The sequence below is a fragment of the Xenopus tropicalis genome, chromosome 5, assembly GCF_000004195.4.
Source record: "Xenopus tropicalis strain Nigerian chromosome 5, UCB_Xtro_10.0, whole genome shotgun sequence".
Lineage (NCBI taxonomy): Eukaryota > Metazoa > Chordata > Amphibia > Anura > Pipidae > Xenopus > Xenopus tropicalis.
The window spans coordinates 48,211,879-48,230,411 of record NC_030681.2 but is presented as its reverse complement, the minus strand read 5'-3'; the positions used below and the strand labels follow the sequence as shown (position 1 = coordinate 48,230,411).

At 39.7% G+C, this 18,533-nt stretch overlaps 1 protein-coding gene across 2 annotated transcripts; it reads right to left on the bottom strand.

Annotated features, from left to right (window-relative positions):
* Positions 1-7,709: 7,709 nt before the first annotated feature.
* Positions 7,710-12,840, bottom strand: fbxo5 (F-box protein 5). Of its 2 annotated transcripts, XM_012963092.2 has the most exons (5): positions 12,595-12,840; positions 10,235-10,923; positions 9,566-9,656; positions 9,105-9,269; positions 7,710-8,430 (listed from the first exon to the last, which is right to left on the bottom strand). In XM_012963092.2, the coding sequence occupies exons 2-5, from the start codon at positions 10,900-10,902 to the stop codon at positions 8,179-8,181; spliced, it is 1,176 nt and encodes a 391-aa protein (XP_012818546.1). In that variant the 5' UTR covers positions 10,903-10,923; positions 12,595-12,840; the 3' UTR covers positions 7,710-8,178.
* Between the last annotated feature and the right edge of the window lie 5,693 nt (positions 12,841-18,533).

Here is an 18,533-nt window from a genome sequence, read left to right as displayed (position 1 = left end):
AGTGTTTCACAAGGACAGATGTCAGCATCTAATTCTGGGTCTGTAGAGCTAGCACTCTCCCTGCTAACAAATGTCTCCCCCCAGCTACATTCTTTCTAAGCAAAACTGGTTCCTAAACCTCCTCTTCCTCTCCAATCTATGCTTTCTTACTGCATCAAAACAATGTTGCACTACTCAGCAAGCACCACGGTACAGTCCCTAAAAAGGGCTACAAGAACATACATTTGGCAATAAAACAGAGAGGACAACAGAAATAAAATATTTACACTGGCATACAATTTTCTGGCATTCAGAAATGGACTTCCCCCTTACAAGCATTTAGCTTTTTTCCCTTTGAAAATACTGTACCATAATGATAGTAAGACAGGCAGCATTCATGTAATTACATTTAAGGCATCTGGAACATCCAGCATAGTGTTATTACAAGTATTTGCAGAATAACTGCCCAGTCTTTCTGTAGAAAATAAGGTTGGTTTACATTGAGCAATAGATATATATATATTTTTGCCCCAGGATGACGTACACTTCATTACTGATCACATTTAAATTGCAGCACATGCCTTGGAAATAACTACACAAGCAAATCATCACTCTGACGTGTTTTTCTGTAATCTGTCCTAGGACAAGCAAGAGAATTACATTAAATTAGATTGTGACCAAAAACCATCGGACATGATATAATTAGTGTAACTAAGGCAAACTCTCAGATTGACATTTAACATTGCGTTTCATGGCAGACGATGCATTTGTACAGCTTTATGACTCATTTGTTTTCAAAATGAGCCTAAAAAGTTCTGTTAACAAGATCTCTGGGGAAATTGTAGCATGGTGTTATAGTGCCCTCTAAAGAAAAAATGTGAGAATGCTTATAATATTTGGGCCTTTTCTAAGAATACACAAATGTATGTATGTATATCTTTATTTATAAAGCGTTACTTATGTACGCAGCGCTGTACAGTAGAATACATTAATACAAACAGGGTGTTAATAAGATAATAGATAAATACAAAGTACAACAATAAATACAGATAGATACAAGATAAATACAGCTGCAATAAGTTAAGAGTTGAGGACACAAGAGGAAGGAGGTCCCCGCCCCGTAGAGCTTACAATCTATATGGGAGGGTAACTTAGAGACACAAATAGGCAAATGCGGTATAAGTGCTGTAGGTCACAGTGGTTAACATTACAATATAAGTGCTAGTTCCCAGATCAGGTGCTGGGTGAGTGCTCCAAAAGGTAGTCTTTAAGTTTAGTTTTAAAAAGACTGAGGGAGGATTCTCTCCGGAGGAAATCAGGGAGGGCTTTCCAAATGTAGGGGGCAGCAAAGCAGAAAGGTTTAAGGCGGAAAACAGCAGTAGTAGTGGGTGCGCAACCAAACAATTGCTCTGCGAGGAACGAAGGAGTCGGCCAGGAACGTACGGAGACACAAGGGAAAAGATGTAGTGAGGAGCAGAGGAATGGAGGGCTTTGAAGGTTAGGAGAAGAAGTTTGTAAGATATTCTTTGTTTAATAGGAAGCCATGATAAGGACTTTAGCAGGGGAAGGGCCTGAACTCTCCTGGATGAGAGGAGGAGAATTCTGGCAGCAGTACCTAATATAGACTGTAGGGGGGAAAGATGGGAGTTAGGGAGGCCGGTTAACAGCAGGTTGCAGTAGTCCAGTCGTGACAGGATGAGAGCATGCATGAGCAGCTTAGCTGTTGCAGTATAAAGAAAGGGACGGATTTTGGCAATATTGCGTAAGATCGAAGAGGATTAGTATAGAAAAGTGACCTTTGGCTTTGGCAACCTGAAGATCGTTTGTAACTCTGCACAACGCTGTCTCAGTGGAGTGCGCAGGCCGAAAACCAGATTGCAGAGGGTCTAATAAATTATAGGCGTTAAGAAATTTAGTTATGCGGGAGAAGACAATACGCTCTAAGATTTTGGAGGCAATCGGTACAAGCGAGACAGGGCGGTAGTTAGAGAGACAGGACTGGTCCAGCGGGGCCTTTTTTAGGATAGGCTTGACACAGACCTGTTTGAAGGAAGAGGGGAAACTTCCATAGGTCAGAGAAGAGTTGAAGATGTGAGTAAGAGCCAGAGTAAGTTCTGCAGCACTTTTGAGCAGAGATGAAGGCATAGGGTCAAGAGAGCAAGTGGTGAGCGTAGCCAACAAAAGAAGCTGGGAGACAGTTACAGGACAAAAAGAGTTAACACATGCAGAGGGGGGCTGAGGAAGGAGGAGCTGGTTTGTATTAGTAGAGGGGGGAATCTAATTGCAGATGGACTCCACTTTGTTCATGAAGAAATCAGCGAAGTCCTGGGGAGAGTGCATAAAGTGAGGTAATGGAGAAATGAAATATTTTATACATTATTCATAGCCCATTTCACTGCCTGTGTGTTTGACTTTGGTACCCCCCAGCGATTATAATATCTAACCTGATAGACCAGGCCGGCACTCCTGTTAAAAGAAATCTTATTCAGCCCGGGGTAAAATTGTTTTTATGATTTACAAAGAGGTATGTTTCTGTTGCTCGACATTTACAAGTGTTTGTAGCCAACCATAATAAGACCCAACCAGTCTTGGATATGCTTTTAAAGAACCATAACAAGCTTAATGAATTTCTCAGCAATTTCCACAATGACCGCACTGAAGACGAGCAGTTTCATGATGAGAAAATCTGCCTAGATGGAACAGGCCCATGATCTGAGGAGGCACGGACAGCAAGAAGCTTGAGATGGACAGAAAGAGGGAGGGATGAGAAGGGAACCAGCATCCCCTGGACATTGCATGCAGTATCTTAACTTTAACTCCTGAGTGGTTTCACCTTATTCTGCTTCTTCCAATTTAGTTCTGAAATATAAACCGTGGAGTAAACTCTACTTTGTCCAGGAGTAACCACTTATTACATAATATGTGAAACCCAAGTGGTTGCTGTGGACTTTCCCAGCCTTGTGCCAATTATTGGAGTGCTGGTTGCTGTGGACTTCCCCAGCCTTGTGACAATTATTGCTGTAGTTTTATAAAACTGGTATTCTGTTACACAGTTGCCCATTATCAGAGCCACTGTGAGTGAGCACTGGTGCAAAAACTGCTAAAGACCAATCGATACATGCCCATCCCTAATGGCCGATAGAGCTACCATCAAGAACTACCATTCTGCACTTATTCCTTCATGAATTCATTCAAAGTGCCCTTTTGACTTTTTTCTCTCTGGGACCTATAAGAAAAAACTGTTGGACTATAATTGAATGTTTGAACAACAGTATTCCTACTGGAGTCTTAAACACTTTAAACTGTGCGTACAGTTCCCTAGACATGTGCAGGTTCTGCTATGACTTTCACTTCAGTTAGTGCTACAGATTAATGCGTCTTCAGCCACAGCAGTCTTCAAAGACTGCATTTTATATACCACAGATGTTAAAGGGGACAGCGTTTTGCAGCCTATTTATTTCATTCAGCAAAACCAAGATCTTACCATCACAGTAAACAAAAAATAATCTGCAATTTAGATTTACAATAAAAGCTTATACAGGTATGGAATCCCTTATCCGAAAACCCATTATCCAGAAAGTTCCGAATTATGGAAAGGTCATCTCCCATAGACTCCATTATAAGCAAATAATTCTAATTTTTAAAAATTATTTCCTTTTTTTCTGTAATAATAAAACAGTACCTTGTACTTGATCCCAACTAAGATATAATTAATTAGCCGATTGGGTTTATTCAATATTTAAATGATTTTTAGCAGGCTTAAGTTATGGAGATCCAAATTACGGAAAGATCCCTTATCCGGAAAACCCCAGATCCCAAGCATTCAGGATAATAGGCCCCATACCTGTAATTAAAATTTCCTTGCTATTAAGCAATGGCTCTCCTGACATCTGCTACCGTCAGTACATTAGTTCTCCACTTCTGATTGTGACATAAGGCAGTTTATAATGAGTGGAAGTGGTAATAAGCCCTGGATCAGTTTCCTTTATTACATTACATTACATTAACATTTATTTATAAAGCGCCAACATATTCCGCAGCGCTGTACAATATGTGGGTTACATACATTGGACATACAGAGTAACATATAAAGCAATCAGTAACCGATACAAGAGGTGAAGAAAGAGCTTACAATCTACAAGGTGAAAGGGTTGAGACACAAGGTGTGGGAATGGGCATGACCAGAGTTGTGAGAGGTGTGGCACAGGGTATTGCTAAGCTAGATTAGGGTAAGCTTCTCTGAATAAATGTGTTTTTAGAGATCTCTTGAAGGCAGAGAGATTGGGAGAAAGTCTGACAGTTTGTGGGAGCGAATTCCAGAGAAGGGGGGCAGCCCTTGCAAAGTCTTGAATGCGAGCGTGTGAGGAGGGAATGAGAGAGGAGTTGAGGAGCAGGTCAGTAGAGGAGCGTAACAAGCGGGTTGGATGGTACCTAGAGATGAATTCAGAGATGTAGGGTGGGGCAGAGTTATGGACTGCTTTAAATGTGAGGGTCAATAGTTTGAATTTTATCCTGGATGGTAGGGGAAGCCAGTGCAGAGATTGGTAGAGCGGCACGGCAGAGGAGGAGCGGCTGGAGAGGTGTATGAGCCTGGCAGCAGTATTCATTATGGACTGGAGAGGGGACAGTCTTTGGAGGGGAAGGCCAATTAATAGGGAGTTACAGTAGTCCAGGCGAGATATTATAAGAGAGTGAATACGAATTTTGGCAGCATCTTGGGTGATAAATGATCGTATTTTGGAGATATTTCTTAGGTGAAAGTGACATGATTTGATAAGTGATTGGATATGAGGGGTGAAGGACAGGGCAGAATCAAGGATAACCCCAAGGCACCGGGCCTGGGAAGATGGGGTGATGGTAGATTTGTTAACCGTTATAGATACCTCAGACAGATAAAGAGCCATACCAAAGAATGCATTCAGGGAAAAATATATTTGCAGGCCTATTTGAAGGCAAATGATGCAAACAAGCAGAGAAACACCTGAAACTCAGACTTTTATGAAAACGGTCAAGCTTTGCTAGTGCAGGCAGTAATTTGCATGAAACCACTCCGTATTCCTACACATGCAATTAGCCATAGGAATGAGATCACTGGATGGGATTTACTTGCAGTTTTCACCATAATAAAGGTGGACTAATTGCCCATTTTTAAACATTTCCTTGTCAGCTGTTAGGACAGTGGCACACAGGGAGATTAGTTGCCCCAGCGATACATTTTCGCTATTGTGGGCGACTAATTTCCCCAACATGCCATCCCACTGGCAAGAATTTAAAACGCTAGTGGGATGGCATGAGCATCGCTTTGGTTTCCCGAAGACTTTGGGAAACCGAAGCACTGCGTATGCCATCCCACTGGTGATTTACATTCTGCACCTGCTCAGGGTAGCTGCAAGAGAGGGATCCTCTTCATTCTTCTGTCTTTGTGCCATTTGCGCATGCATAGTAGACTGAACTTTAACAAGAATGTTATTTTCACCATACTGTGCATGTGCGGATCTGGGATTTGGAAGAATGAAGACAAACGGAAGAAGATCGCTCACTTCCAGCTACCCCAAGTTGGTGCAGTTTTCTCCTAACAACAGCACCAGCCCAGGGCATAAAGTAAGTGATTACAATCACTGGGGGGTGCCTAACATTTTGCCACTCCCCAGTGATTTTACCTTTATTTACTCCCAATATTTGGGTGGGACTTCCTGCTCATCTCTACATTATAGGTGATGCCCATCATATGGGCTATAGAAGAGAAATTCCAGCTGCTTTTACAGGTGAAAATCTTTATTGTATACATCTAAGGGGTTAAAGGTTATGTTATAACAATGCAACAGAGGCAAATTGACCAGTCCCAGTGACTAATTGCCCCATGTGTCTTTACCCTTAAAGAAAAAGACATATATAAAAATTAAGAATGTACCAGTGAATTAAACTCCTCTAAATATATAAGGATTGTGCTTTAAAAAGTTGTGTTTCGGACTGATTTTTTGAGAAATTCCACCAAAACCCCACTAGTGCCACCTATCTGTTCCATTTCCTGCTGTCTGAATTCTCTGGATGTGCAGGGGAGATAGCGGCTCTCAGTACACTGAACTGTAGGATAGGAACCAATCAGCAGCTAGGCTGACCTGATAGGGTACTGAAGCCTGTCTTTGCTTGTGAGTGAGAGTGCTGTGCTTCTGGCAAGGACTGTTATGAAACACCCACCCTTCATCTGAAACACAGACAGAGACCTGATAGGATCTATAGGGAGCCCCAATAAAGGGACAATTTTTATAGACTGTATTCAATTTTAGCCCAATTTGAAACCAGTGCCATGTTATTCATAACTGCCTATAAAATAAGAGTTTTTTTCCCCCATTTATCCAATGTCTCCTTTAAAGAGTTAGAGACAGTAGAGGAACAAAACACTGGAAACCATAACATGTATATTGGACAGATACTTCAAATGATATTTGATTAGGTAAAACATCCAGTAACTTATTTGACTCCTATAAATTGTGTCACTATTGACTCTACAACAGGGTTCCCCAACCTTTTATACCCGTGAGCCACATTTAAATGGAGCAACACAAGCATGAAAAATTCCTGGGGGTGCCTATAAGAGCTATAATTGGCTACTTAATAGGCCCTATGTGGACTGGCAGCCTACAGAAGGCTCTGTTTGGCATTATAATGGGTTTTTATTCAACCAAAACTTGCTTTCTTACCAGAAATTCAAAAATAAGCACCAGCTTTGAGGCCACAGGTTGGGGAACACTTAACCTGATGGTTTAGGAAGGAAGGAAACAAGTTGACTGCTGCTATGGACTCATCTGATGCAGCATGTGCTCCTTTTGAGACTTGTGGGAGTTGGCATGAACACTTTCAACAGTGTAAATTTTAGCTTCTTTTAGTAATATATGCTGGATCTTGGGTGTTATAAACTACTGGCAATCCAAATTTACAGACCTAACTGGATAAGCCATTTACAGTTCTACTGGAACCAGGCTAAAAGAAATATTAGCCCAACATGTGGGTGGGGGTGAAATGTCTTCAAAAAGAGAAGACAATTTTTAAAAAACCTGAGTGAACCAGAAGTCCCAACCTGACCCAACCAAACTGCTTTCTAGCTGTAACAAAGGTGATCAAATTTAGCCAAAGCCCTAAATATTTTGGATAAGGAATCCAAAAATGACTGCCACCAGCAACACAAGTTAAAGAACTACCAGGATATGGTTTTGGTTTTATAGACAGGCTGGTTTCCAGGTTCGCCTCAGGCAACTTCTCATCTATAAAAGTCTGCAGCATAGCATCATGCTCTAGGTGCAATAGTACATTGTGCATTTTACCAAGTACATTTTTAGTTCAGTTCAAAAATGCTAACTGCCGCATTTGAGCGATGATCACCTGGCCCACAATTGAGCGGATAATTTGGCTGTCTTACATGGGTGGCAAACACAGCATGTACCATTGGGTCTTTGATGACAACTTTAGTCACTTCATAGTTTATAGCTTGGAAAGTGGCCAAAACTTTTTATCCTCTTGTTTAAGTGTTTTGAAACCCTAGTTTCAAGGCCAGCCAATAGAACCCTTCTCAATTAGTTGTGGGGTTTTTTTTTTGGTGTTTTTGCTAGACTGTGGTGAAAAAATGTATACATCAACCAGTAGTGCTATAGAGGCAATAGATTCAAATACAAACATTATATTGAATGAAAACTCATAACATAGACCCTTAAATCAGTGAATAGACAAATCAATTAAATCAAAGATTTTGCAATAATTTATTAAGCAGTGCAAAATATACTGCACACAGAGGGGAACCATAGAACACATAAATGAACAGACTCACATAATACGTATTTACATCTATTTACAAACTTTGCTCTAAAAGGCAAATTTATAATAAATACATTTTCCCTCAATGAGAAAAGCAATTCTTATTGGTGATCCCTTATAAGAGATATCAATACATAAAAGCTTAGAAATCCAAAATCTTGTTTGGAAATAAAAAAAAAATAAAAAAAAATAGGCCATAGCGAACTTGACCCAAGTTGATTTTTGAATTCACCAATTAGACTATTTAAACATTAAGAGTAAGCAAAATAAAAGGCATAAAACGTATAGCTCCATTAAAATACTAAAACGTAGATAGCAGAGCGCATATACATATATTTCCTTTTTAAAATATGTATACCAACAATGTGATTTAAATTCATATATCCTAAACTACAACCTCCGTAAGTTCTGTTTGCTTTTTTTGCTGCCGGGCAATGGCTCTGAAGGAACTCGATAACTCCGTGGCTTGCTTGTCTGGCAGCATTTTGAACCGTGATATTTACAAGAGCAAAGCGTGCAAAAGTCAAATTTACAGCTTTCTCTTGTGCAGGTGGCACGATGAAGGTATGGGTCATATTTAGCTGGAGAGCTGCAGTCTACACAAACCTTAAGGCATTGGTCATTCTTTAAAGTCTGAGCAACCTGGAAAATAAACAGGCAAGTATAAAATTAAGAGAAAAAAAAAAATAAATATCACACAAAACAATGTATTTAAGAGTAAGAGTAAATAATTTTCCTTCTTTCTTAGTTTTGAGTGTTAGATGTTAAAATTTGAAGGCAAGTAAAGCTAAGAAATAAAGCCAAGATGCAATGAAGATCAAATGTTGAGTTGTACATGCTAGTTTTATTAGAGTACCTTAGAACATGGCTGAATATAAGGCTAAAAATGCCAAAATTTACTTATTTTACCAAGGCTGGCTTGATCAAGTTACACATCCATCTTCAGTTGCCAACCCTACTCTTATATAGGCCAGACCAACACAAACAGGCACAAGGCATTTGTCCAAATTATTTTGTCAAGTATGCACCAAATTCAGGATTCTGTTAAATCTCAGCACTTCGTACAGGATATATATTATTCACAAGTGCCTGGCTGAACCAAACCTTAACCCTTAATGAGCATAAGGTGCATCTCTAACTTTTATATAGGTCAAATATACATCTGGTACCACAAGGAGCACAGGTAGGCAAAAATCAAGCCATGGTTTTTCAATTTGTAGGAAGTTTACATTTATCAATACATAGATGATTTTCATTTGGCATACAAATGTAATAAAATCTAAATATCTAGTTCTTGCAATGAAAACTGTACTTACCTCAATAAATTCTGCATGTCTGTTATTAGACAGGCCTCTATTCTTACTCTGCTTTTTTGATGTGCAGAGAGACGAAGCTGCTACTTTTTGAACAGACGCCAAAGGCACACGGCAGAGAGACTTGTCACGGGTTGCAGTGTGGGCAGATACTTTGGCTTTCTTTTCCTATTAAATGACAAGTTATACAGTCAAATCAATGCCAGCGCAAAGCCAGTCTGAATTTAGTTGCATAAAAAAAAAACAAGTACATGAGCTGTAAGAAATCTAAAGCACATTAATGAGCTTATAAGGAATGACAGTTATATGAGAAGCCAAAAATTAGAGTGGGGCAAAGATTAAAAGTAAATTTGGCCATAAATTTACAGATTACCCTCATCAAGGCAACAACTCACAAGTTATGGGAATTTACAAGCTACCAATGATACAGCTTTATAAGATATATTACAAAAAAAACAACTTACACAAAGCTCCTTGCATCCTAATTTGTAAGAATTGTAGGCCGAGTTATCTTTTTGTAGTATTTTTCTCCATGTTGTGCTCACGCTGATGACACTATTGGGTAAAAAAAAACAAAACATAAAAGTTTAATAATTTGCAAACAAAAGGTGGATATCAAATGAAAGCACCTTGACAGTCAAAAAACAGATGTTAAACGTAACACGCAAGCAAAATTGACAGGTGGCAAGAAATACTCCATTGGCCCTATTCCATCTTAGAGGGCCAATACACAGATTTTCTCCTTCTACTGTTTGAAAAGTATAATTTCCTGCATGCTTTTTATTTATAAGTATAATTTCTATTAAGAGTATATGACTTGCTATCTCGCACAGCTAATCCATTGTACAATTGTTACCTTACATTAATAAGGTATCGGGACTAATAAGGTGTCACTGTGTAAACAGCCCAGAATTGAATCCAAATTTCCATAACAACCCCAAATAGACTAAAGGCAATTTTCGGATACATGGTCTGAAAAGATTATATTGGTACATGTATGGCCAGCTTAACAATTGTCTGTAAAAGCCACTTATGCCAACACTAACAATACCTCCTTCAAAAAGCCTCTCTACAAAAATAGTAATCTGTACCAACTATCTTGCCAAATTATAATTTATGAACTCAATACTCACTTTATCAAATCCATTGCACTAAGGTGCCTTAAAATTTTAGTCAGCAAATGCTTGAAGTCTCGATGAAAAAGTTCTGCAAGGATATCAAATCTTTCCAATCCCATATTCTTGCCAATCAGATTCTCAAGACCATAGTTCCCACCACAAACTACATCATCAACAGCATTCCAGTCAATTTTTTTACTTGTTTTTCTCATTTTCTTCAGCGTAGAACACATAGCTTCTTCAAAACGAAGGGCTGGCAAATTTTTTGTAGATAAAGTATGGAGAGGTTTTTGGAACTGCACAAAATTCTTTGGCGTTTCGCGTAGTTGAATATCTGACACATTGTTATCTGTTTCATCTTGACACGGTGAGTCATTTTGCAGTATTGATGAATAGCCACTGTCTTGCAATCCACTATATTCTTCATCACTGTGCGTTTCTAAATCACCAAATCTATGCAAAAGATTCTCCTTGTTGTGTACAGGCAGATCATCTTTGAGGTCTGCACCTCTTGTAACTGTTGTGCAATTCGCAGTATCCAAATAGGAGGCTTGTACATTTTCATAGCCTTTGCATGGACTGTCACACTTGACTGGACTAATTTCTAAGTGAACATTGGTGGCACTCAATTTTTTTGAAGAGAGCTTTTTTGGAGACTGGTTACTGGTGAATCCGCACATCATATTGATAGGTAGGTCAGTAACCTGTGGAACAATAAGAAATACATTATAGCAGGGACACTGGCATTTGATCAGAGAACAGTAACCTACATTTTCATATCCACCTATTAAAGACCATTCTGAGCATGATAATGTCTTATTTGGAGGTGATTTCTGTTTAGTGGATCATTTCACAAATAGTCTCAAATGAGCAGATGAAAAAAGATAAAATTGTTACAAATCACATGAGAGATAATGCTGAACAGAGACAGAAGCAAGAGAGGCAGAGAGGGTGGTACAGAAATCTAAACTGGGTCCACATATGGAGTGAGGGGATGGCTAGAATCGTTATGGGGAGGAGGGAAAGAAAACACAGTATAGAGAAAAATGGAAGAAAGCATAATGAATAGGGAGAGGTAATGAGTGCAAAGGGTAGGAAAGAAAGTTTACTGGACAGCATGGGAGCTAAAAGAAAGCAATGCAGGGTATCTGATCAGACTGGTGCAAACATGCTGAACTGGGTCATTGGACAGACCAGTTTTTATGGGGGGGAGGGGGGCACACACTGCAAACCTTGTTTGTTAAATTGTAAGACTCCTAAAACTATTGTAAAGTACTGGTGCCATATAAATACTTATTTCCCCCTCAGACCTGTTGCTTTTTTTTTTTTTTTTAATGCTTAATACCCTCTCCTGACAACACAAAAAAAATTGTTTCATGAGGCGAGCTAATTAGTCATTATCTTAATTTTTACCTTCATGGGAGACTTAGCAAATTCTGCCATTTACAAATGTTTTTTTGACCAAATGGACCCCAAGTCACCTCATAAAATGTATTGCCACAAAGTTGTATGTTTTATATTTCTCACTTACAAGTGTCAGCAAATTTAGCAGTTATCCTAATCCTGAAGAAATCCTTTTACCTATCAGCACTGCGTAACTATATCAATATTAGACCAAAAAATATGTTTTATTATTAAAAGTACTTAGAGAGGGCAGTGTTAGAAATACATTCCTGTGTTATCAGCAGCCCAAAAGTGAGCGCACCACCCCCACTGCCTTCCCTCCAGCGCCATTTTCCTCTGTGAGACCAAGTAAAAACCAGTATAAAATCAGATCAGTCGCAGCTTTCTAGGGGACAGCAGGACTTAAACACCGATTTGCGTTATCGACAATTAAAATATTTAGCTTTTATCAGTAAGGAGGGAAAGGCTACGAAGCGAAATCCCCCCACCTCCGCATACAATATGGTGGAAGGGAAGTTTTTGGCGGGGGGCGCAGAATGGACGAAATATGAGGGCAGGGGAGCAGCTCGCCAGCAGATAGAATAGTTCTGAACAGAGGAGACGCACAGAAGCTGTACCCTCGGGCCGCACACACAGGCTCATTATTGCAGAAGAAGCTTACACTGAAACAATGTGTGGCAAATCTGACACTACATAAATATAAGATATTCCATATGGTACAATAGATCTAATGCACGTATGGAAGACAATTGCGCTGTTTCACGAAAAGCAATAGTAACGACCCGCCAATACAACGCCCCATGTTCCCTCGCATTCGCATGTATAGCGTTACTTAGCGGTCACTGCATTGCGCTTGGCGCAGTCCCCGATTACAGCTCTCTCTTATAATATTATATATATATGAATGTGTGACCACTAATCCCTACACTACTGTATGGATAACACTACAGCAAGTAGTTATAGTTACTTACCGAAAGGCTGGAACCTGAAGTCTGGATAAAATATCACGCTTTCCCGGAGCGGCAACTTCTTACTGTCATTTAATAAAAATAATAATATGCTTAAAATCGCCCTAATTTTTCATTACACCCCCTCTCCGATGATGCCCGTTCTCACTTCCCCCCAGCTTGTTAAAACACCCGCACTCTAAACTTGTCAACGAATGGCGCCAGCAGGAGCTTAGGCAACTCTTTAACACTTTGAATTTGGCGTACAAAATGAGTCAGCCAATTAGAAGAGGACAGCTTTGGCGGACGCCAATAGGAAGAGTTCTGCCGCCTGAAGAAATGGCGCTCGCCTATTGGTTCATATGACCGGAACCCAACCCTACCTGGCAGAAAGTAGTTCTGTGGACACTACTACGTGAGGCTATTAGTTTCGAACGGGACAATAAGATTTTTTTTTTACATAAAATGCAGGGCGTTACCATACAGCAGACCCTGTGGAAATGTGGGCCCCCCCGGGGTCTGCTGTATGTTTGTCACGCCACTGGATATTAAAAACATTAACATTAAGTTACCCAATAACAATAATGTGATTATGCAACTTAAATAAAGTAAAAGCTACTGTTTAACTTTATTAATTTAAAAAATGACTCTCAAACTTTGAAGTAACCTTGTTAGAGCTGGGGCATCAGTACCCAAGGTACTATGCAGGAAAAGCAGCATTATACTGTAGGTCCTATGTCTATTGGACACAGAGCAGGGACAGGTGAGCCTCAGCTTAAAAAAACACTTGTTTGTGCATTTCGGTGCCAAGATCCATCTATCATTACTCTGTGCAACCCAGTATGGCTCTTTATACACTATTAGGGTGAAGACACATGGAAATATTAGTAGCAGCTACTCGTCACAGCTACTAAACTCCAAAAAAATCCCCTGCCATAGACAATACTTAGGGGCTGATTTACTAAGACACGAATTCGAATCTGAATTGGAAAAATTCCGGCTGGTAAACGAACTTTTTGCGACTTTTTCGTATTTTTTGCGATTTTTTCGTTGCCTTTACGATTTGCGCAAAAAAACGCGAGTTTTTCGTAGCCATTCCGAAAGTTGAGCAAAATCTGGCGATTTTTTCGTAGCGTTAAAACTTGCGCGAAAAGTTGCAATTTTTTCGTAGCGTTAAAACTTAAAAAGCGCGATGTTTCGCGCAAGTTTTAGTGCTACGAAAAAATCGCAACTTTTCGCGCAAGTTTTAACGCTTCGAAAAAATCGCCAGATTTTGCGCAACTTTCGGAATGGCTACGAAAAACTTGCGTTTTTTCGAGCAAATCGTATTGGTAACGAAAAAGTCGCGACAATTTTCTGAAAAAATTGCAAAATACCGATCATTACGAAAAAAACGCAATCGGACGCATTCGGCCCGTTCGTGGGTTAGTAAATGTGCCCCTTAGAATCGCCTCCGCTAAAACACACGTAGAGACAATTATCAGTAAATGATCAGTATTGTCTTTTTTAGTAGCCATGACAAGTAGCTGCTACTAGTATTTCCGTGTGTCTTCACCCTTAGAAGCAGTGACACTCTGACAGTGGAGTTTTGACTGCCATTGTTACTAGCTGGAGGGGCTAATGCTCAAAACACCCATCATAATCCTTAAATCACAGCCATAATCCTTTAGAGTCTTCTAGAGGGCATTCTTATTAGCCATATCCCATAAGAGTCTACCAGAGGGCATTGTATTGCTTTCATTAGCTCTGCATACTGTGTCATCTTAGGAAATCAACATAGCTCTGTTAACTGTACAGGTACACACATAAAAACAATCTCAAACGCATGTATAAAAAAATTAATGTTATTTAAAAATACTAAGGGGCACATTTACTAACCCACGAACGGGTCGAAATGAGTCCGATTGCGTTTTTTTCGTAAAGATCGGTATTTTGCGATTTTTTCGTATTTTTTCGGCGTCTTTACGAATTTTTCGTTACCAATACGATTTTTGCGTAAAAACGCGAGTTTTTCGTAGCCATTACGAAAGTTGCATAAAATCTTGCGATTTTTCGTAGCGTTAAAACTTGCGCAAAAAGATGCGCTTTTTTCGTAGCGTTAAAACTTACGCGAAACTTCGCACCTTTTAAGTTTTAACGCTACGAAAAAGGCGCAACTTTTCGAGTAAGTTTTAACACTACGGAAAAATCGCAAGATTTTACGCAACTTTCGTAAAGGCTACGAAAAACTCGCGTTTTTACGAAAAAATCGCAAAACATACGAAAAAAAGTCGCAAAATGTTCGTTTTCAAGTCGGAACTTTTCCAATTCGGGTCGGATTCGTGGGTTAGTAAATCAGCCCCTAAGTATAATGATGACCTTACTTAAACTGCTTTACTATTTTAGGGTCCTACCCATAGCAATATCACAAAAAGGCCTCCAAAATTTCCAGCAAATGATTATGACTTTTATCTGGGAAAAAAGACCAAGAATTAACAAAAAAAAAAAAAAATCACACACCTACATAAAACTAAAGGAAGCTTTGGAGTTCCAAACCTACAACAATACTACAGAGTAGCAAGATGCACTCAAGTTCCCTTATTACATAAAGGAAAATTAGTCCCTCTCAGGGTAGGGATAGAGTCTAATCTTGTAAGCCCAGTTTCATTACTAAGGCTACTTTGGAATGCAGTCCTGGACTTCAGAAAATGCAAACTTACTTCCCCATTAACCTACCAGATGCTTTAACTCTGGAATACACTATAATATAAGCCTAGCATCGCAAATATCAGGTATGATACCAATACATGGAAAGTCTTTTTCCTTCGAGCCAAACTATTGAAGCAATCAAGGGATATTTTATGCATATCAACTTACAGTCGGGCAAAGCCTTTACAACTACCCTGAATACTGCAAAAATTTGGAGTACCTCACACTGAACACTACCATGCAATACAGATAGCCCACTTTATCCAACATGTATGGGGCAGAAACAATATATCAGGAACATTTTTGGAATCCATTTGCAAAGTTTTCCCAATGGGCACAAAAGCATTTTCCACATTCTACTATCACTTGAACCAAACACAATCCCAAGATAAATTTGTTTCATGGAACGGCTCCATCGAATATATCCTACAACTTCACCTCCAAGTCGTTCCTATGGACGAAAGTTGCCGCTATTCTTTAAAAGCAATTTTACACACATATTAAACCCTGTCCTAAAGTCATGTTCTGGGAAACAAATTACAATGCCTAAACAATTCAGCACAATGATTGAAACAACACATATGCATGGCAGCCAGGATCCACATTGCTGCCTAATGACTGTTCAAGATACCAGTGATCCCCAACCAGTGGCTCATGAACAACATGTTGCTCACCAACCCCTTGGATGTTGCTCCCATTGACACCAAACCGGTTAGTTATTTTTGAATTCCTTGGTGGCAAGTTGTGGTTGAATAAAAAGATTTACTACCAAATAAAGTCCCATGTAAGCTGATGGCTTAGAGCAGGGGTAGGGAACCTATGGCTCGGGAGCCAGATGTGGCTCTTTTGATGGCTGAATCTGGCTCACTGCCAAAACTTTAATAAAAAAATAATGGGGGGCGTGGCCTGCGCTCGGCGGATAGAAGACGTGTTCTAAGCCTTAGAACACTTCTTCTATCTGCCGAGCGCAGGCCACATCCTCCTCCGCATCGCATCCGCGTCCGGCATCCTTGGCACCCACCCTACCATTCCCCTGCGCTCGGCAGATAGAAGACGTATTCTAAGCCTTAGAACACATCTTCTAATCGCCGAGCGCAGGCCACGCCCTCCTCTGCATTGCATCCGGCATCCTTGGGACCCACCATACCTTGCCCTGCAGCATCTGCGGCCAAACATATTGTATGGCTCTCACGGAATTACATTTTAAAATATGTGGTGTTTATGGCTCTCTCAGCCAAAAAGGTTCCCGACCCCTGGCTTAGAGGCTACCTAATAGCCAATCTTAGCCCTTATTTGGCACCTCTATGAACTTTTATGATACTTGCTCTCCAAGTCGTTTCACATTGGACTGTGGCACACGAGTAAGAAAGGTTGGTGACCCTTGCAACATACTACCTATCACGAAAGTTCTAGATAAATTTGAGTATATACATACCAAGAAACTACAAAAAAACCGTCTGCACAATGAGATAGAACAATATATCAAGGTATGGGATACTTGGATACTTAATAGAGAGCAGCTCTTGTACACAATGCTATGGGTAGGCTACCCCTATTGTTGGTCATCATAATGTTAAACACTGGGTACTATAATGTCAATTATTTTTTATACGGTCTCTCTCGTCTGTTTGGTATTAATCAATCATATAAGTTGGCAAGACACAACAGGACCTAGAGAGCATTGTGTTGATTATCATTGTTATTTTGTTATTCTCTTTTGTTGTACTTTTGTTTTTACCCAACATACTATGTGACAAGTATGATTGAAATCTTCTGTTCATATAAAAAAATACTAATTATGATAGTATCCACTTAAGAAGTGTTTTAATACTCACCCAGTCGTTTTTCACTGATAGTTAGCCTTTCTTTGAGTCCCCAAAGCAGTCCAGAACCAAATTAGCACACATGGTTATCAGAGCTGGTTCTGGGCATCCAAATAATGCATGTCAGTTGATGCCACTCTTACAGCTACTGCCAGCAGATGACAAGCATGACAAGAAAGTACTGAGATAAACACTACTATGCCTTCGCCAGCCACATTGTCCTTGACCAAAAAGTGGCACATGTAACTGAAAAAGAAATAATGACAGTTCTATTCTAGAACCTTAAACCCCTTATATGGTTCATTGCTTGTGGACATAAATGAGCCTTTCAGTGTCCACAACACAGTTGAAGTTCCCACAATTTTCCTGCAGTCAGTTTTGCATAATGCCACTCTCATTAAAGGTACTTGCATCAAGCTTGCATTGCTCTTTGCACTTCTGTATGGTTCTGCTGTGTGCCTTTTTGCCTCCTGTTCCAAATGGAGTGCAGCTGTGCCTATTGACACAGGTTGTACATGTAACTTGGCCGCAAACCACAGACAATGATGGAAGGCAAATTTAGAAAATATTTAATGCAATTGTCCCCAATTTGCAATATTGCCTTTCTTAAGCCTTTCTGTGTGTTTTTCTTCTGTGCACTGGAATTGCGGGGCTTACCCCCAATTTGCAATATTGCCTCTTTCTTAAGCCTTTTCTGCGTGTTTTTCTTCTCTGTACTGGAATTGCAGGGCTTGGTTTCAAAACCCACGTGAACTTTAGCTCAAGATGTTCCTTGAGGATCTCCACCCTCAGAAAGATGCTACTTCTGTATAACATTTTTTATACCCCTGGTATCTGCATAACACAAGTTTCACCAGTATAGCTAAGTGATCTATAAACTCTTCCAGTACTTCAACATTTCCCAAACCAATATCACAATCCCCATATTTTCCAACATGATCCTGGTGGAACCTAATTGAACTGGACTGGGCTTTAATAAATGGCATTAAATCTACAGACTATTGGTCAGGACCAACTTTCTATGATGCTCTACCTCTCCAAATTATGACCAAGGCAAATCAGATGATAACTAATATGGATCAACCTTGCAGCAGGTTAAGTCTCTGTCCATTCCTACACTAAGAATGCATATTCATCTAAGCTAACTGCCCCATGGATATTTATATTGGATACTGCCATACCAAAAGGAATGAACACAAAATTTGAATTGAAACCATTTCTTGTGTCATCTTGAAAATAAGATGCATAAGAGATGTTTTCAAGATATTGTGAAAAACCTAGTTCAGTCTATTTAGTAGCAGATGGCCATGGGTAGTCAGTCAAGATATTTCTCTAAAAGCACTTTTTCCAGCATTTTGGCAATGAGACAGACAGCTAAAGTGTAAAGTGAAAGTAGCACGCAATGAAAGCTTCAGATATTCTATGCCAAAATACTTCTTGAAGCAACTCAGA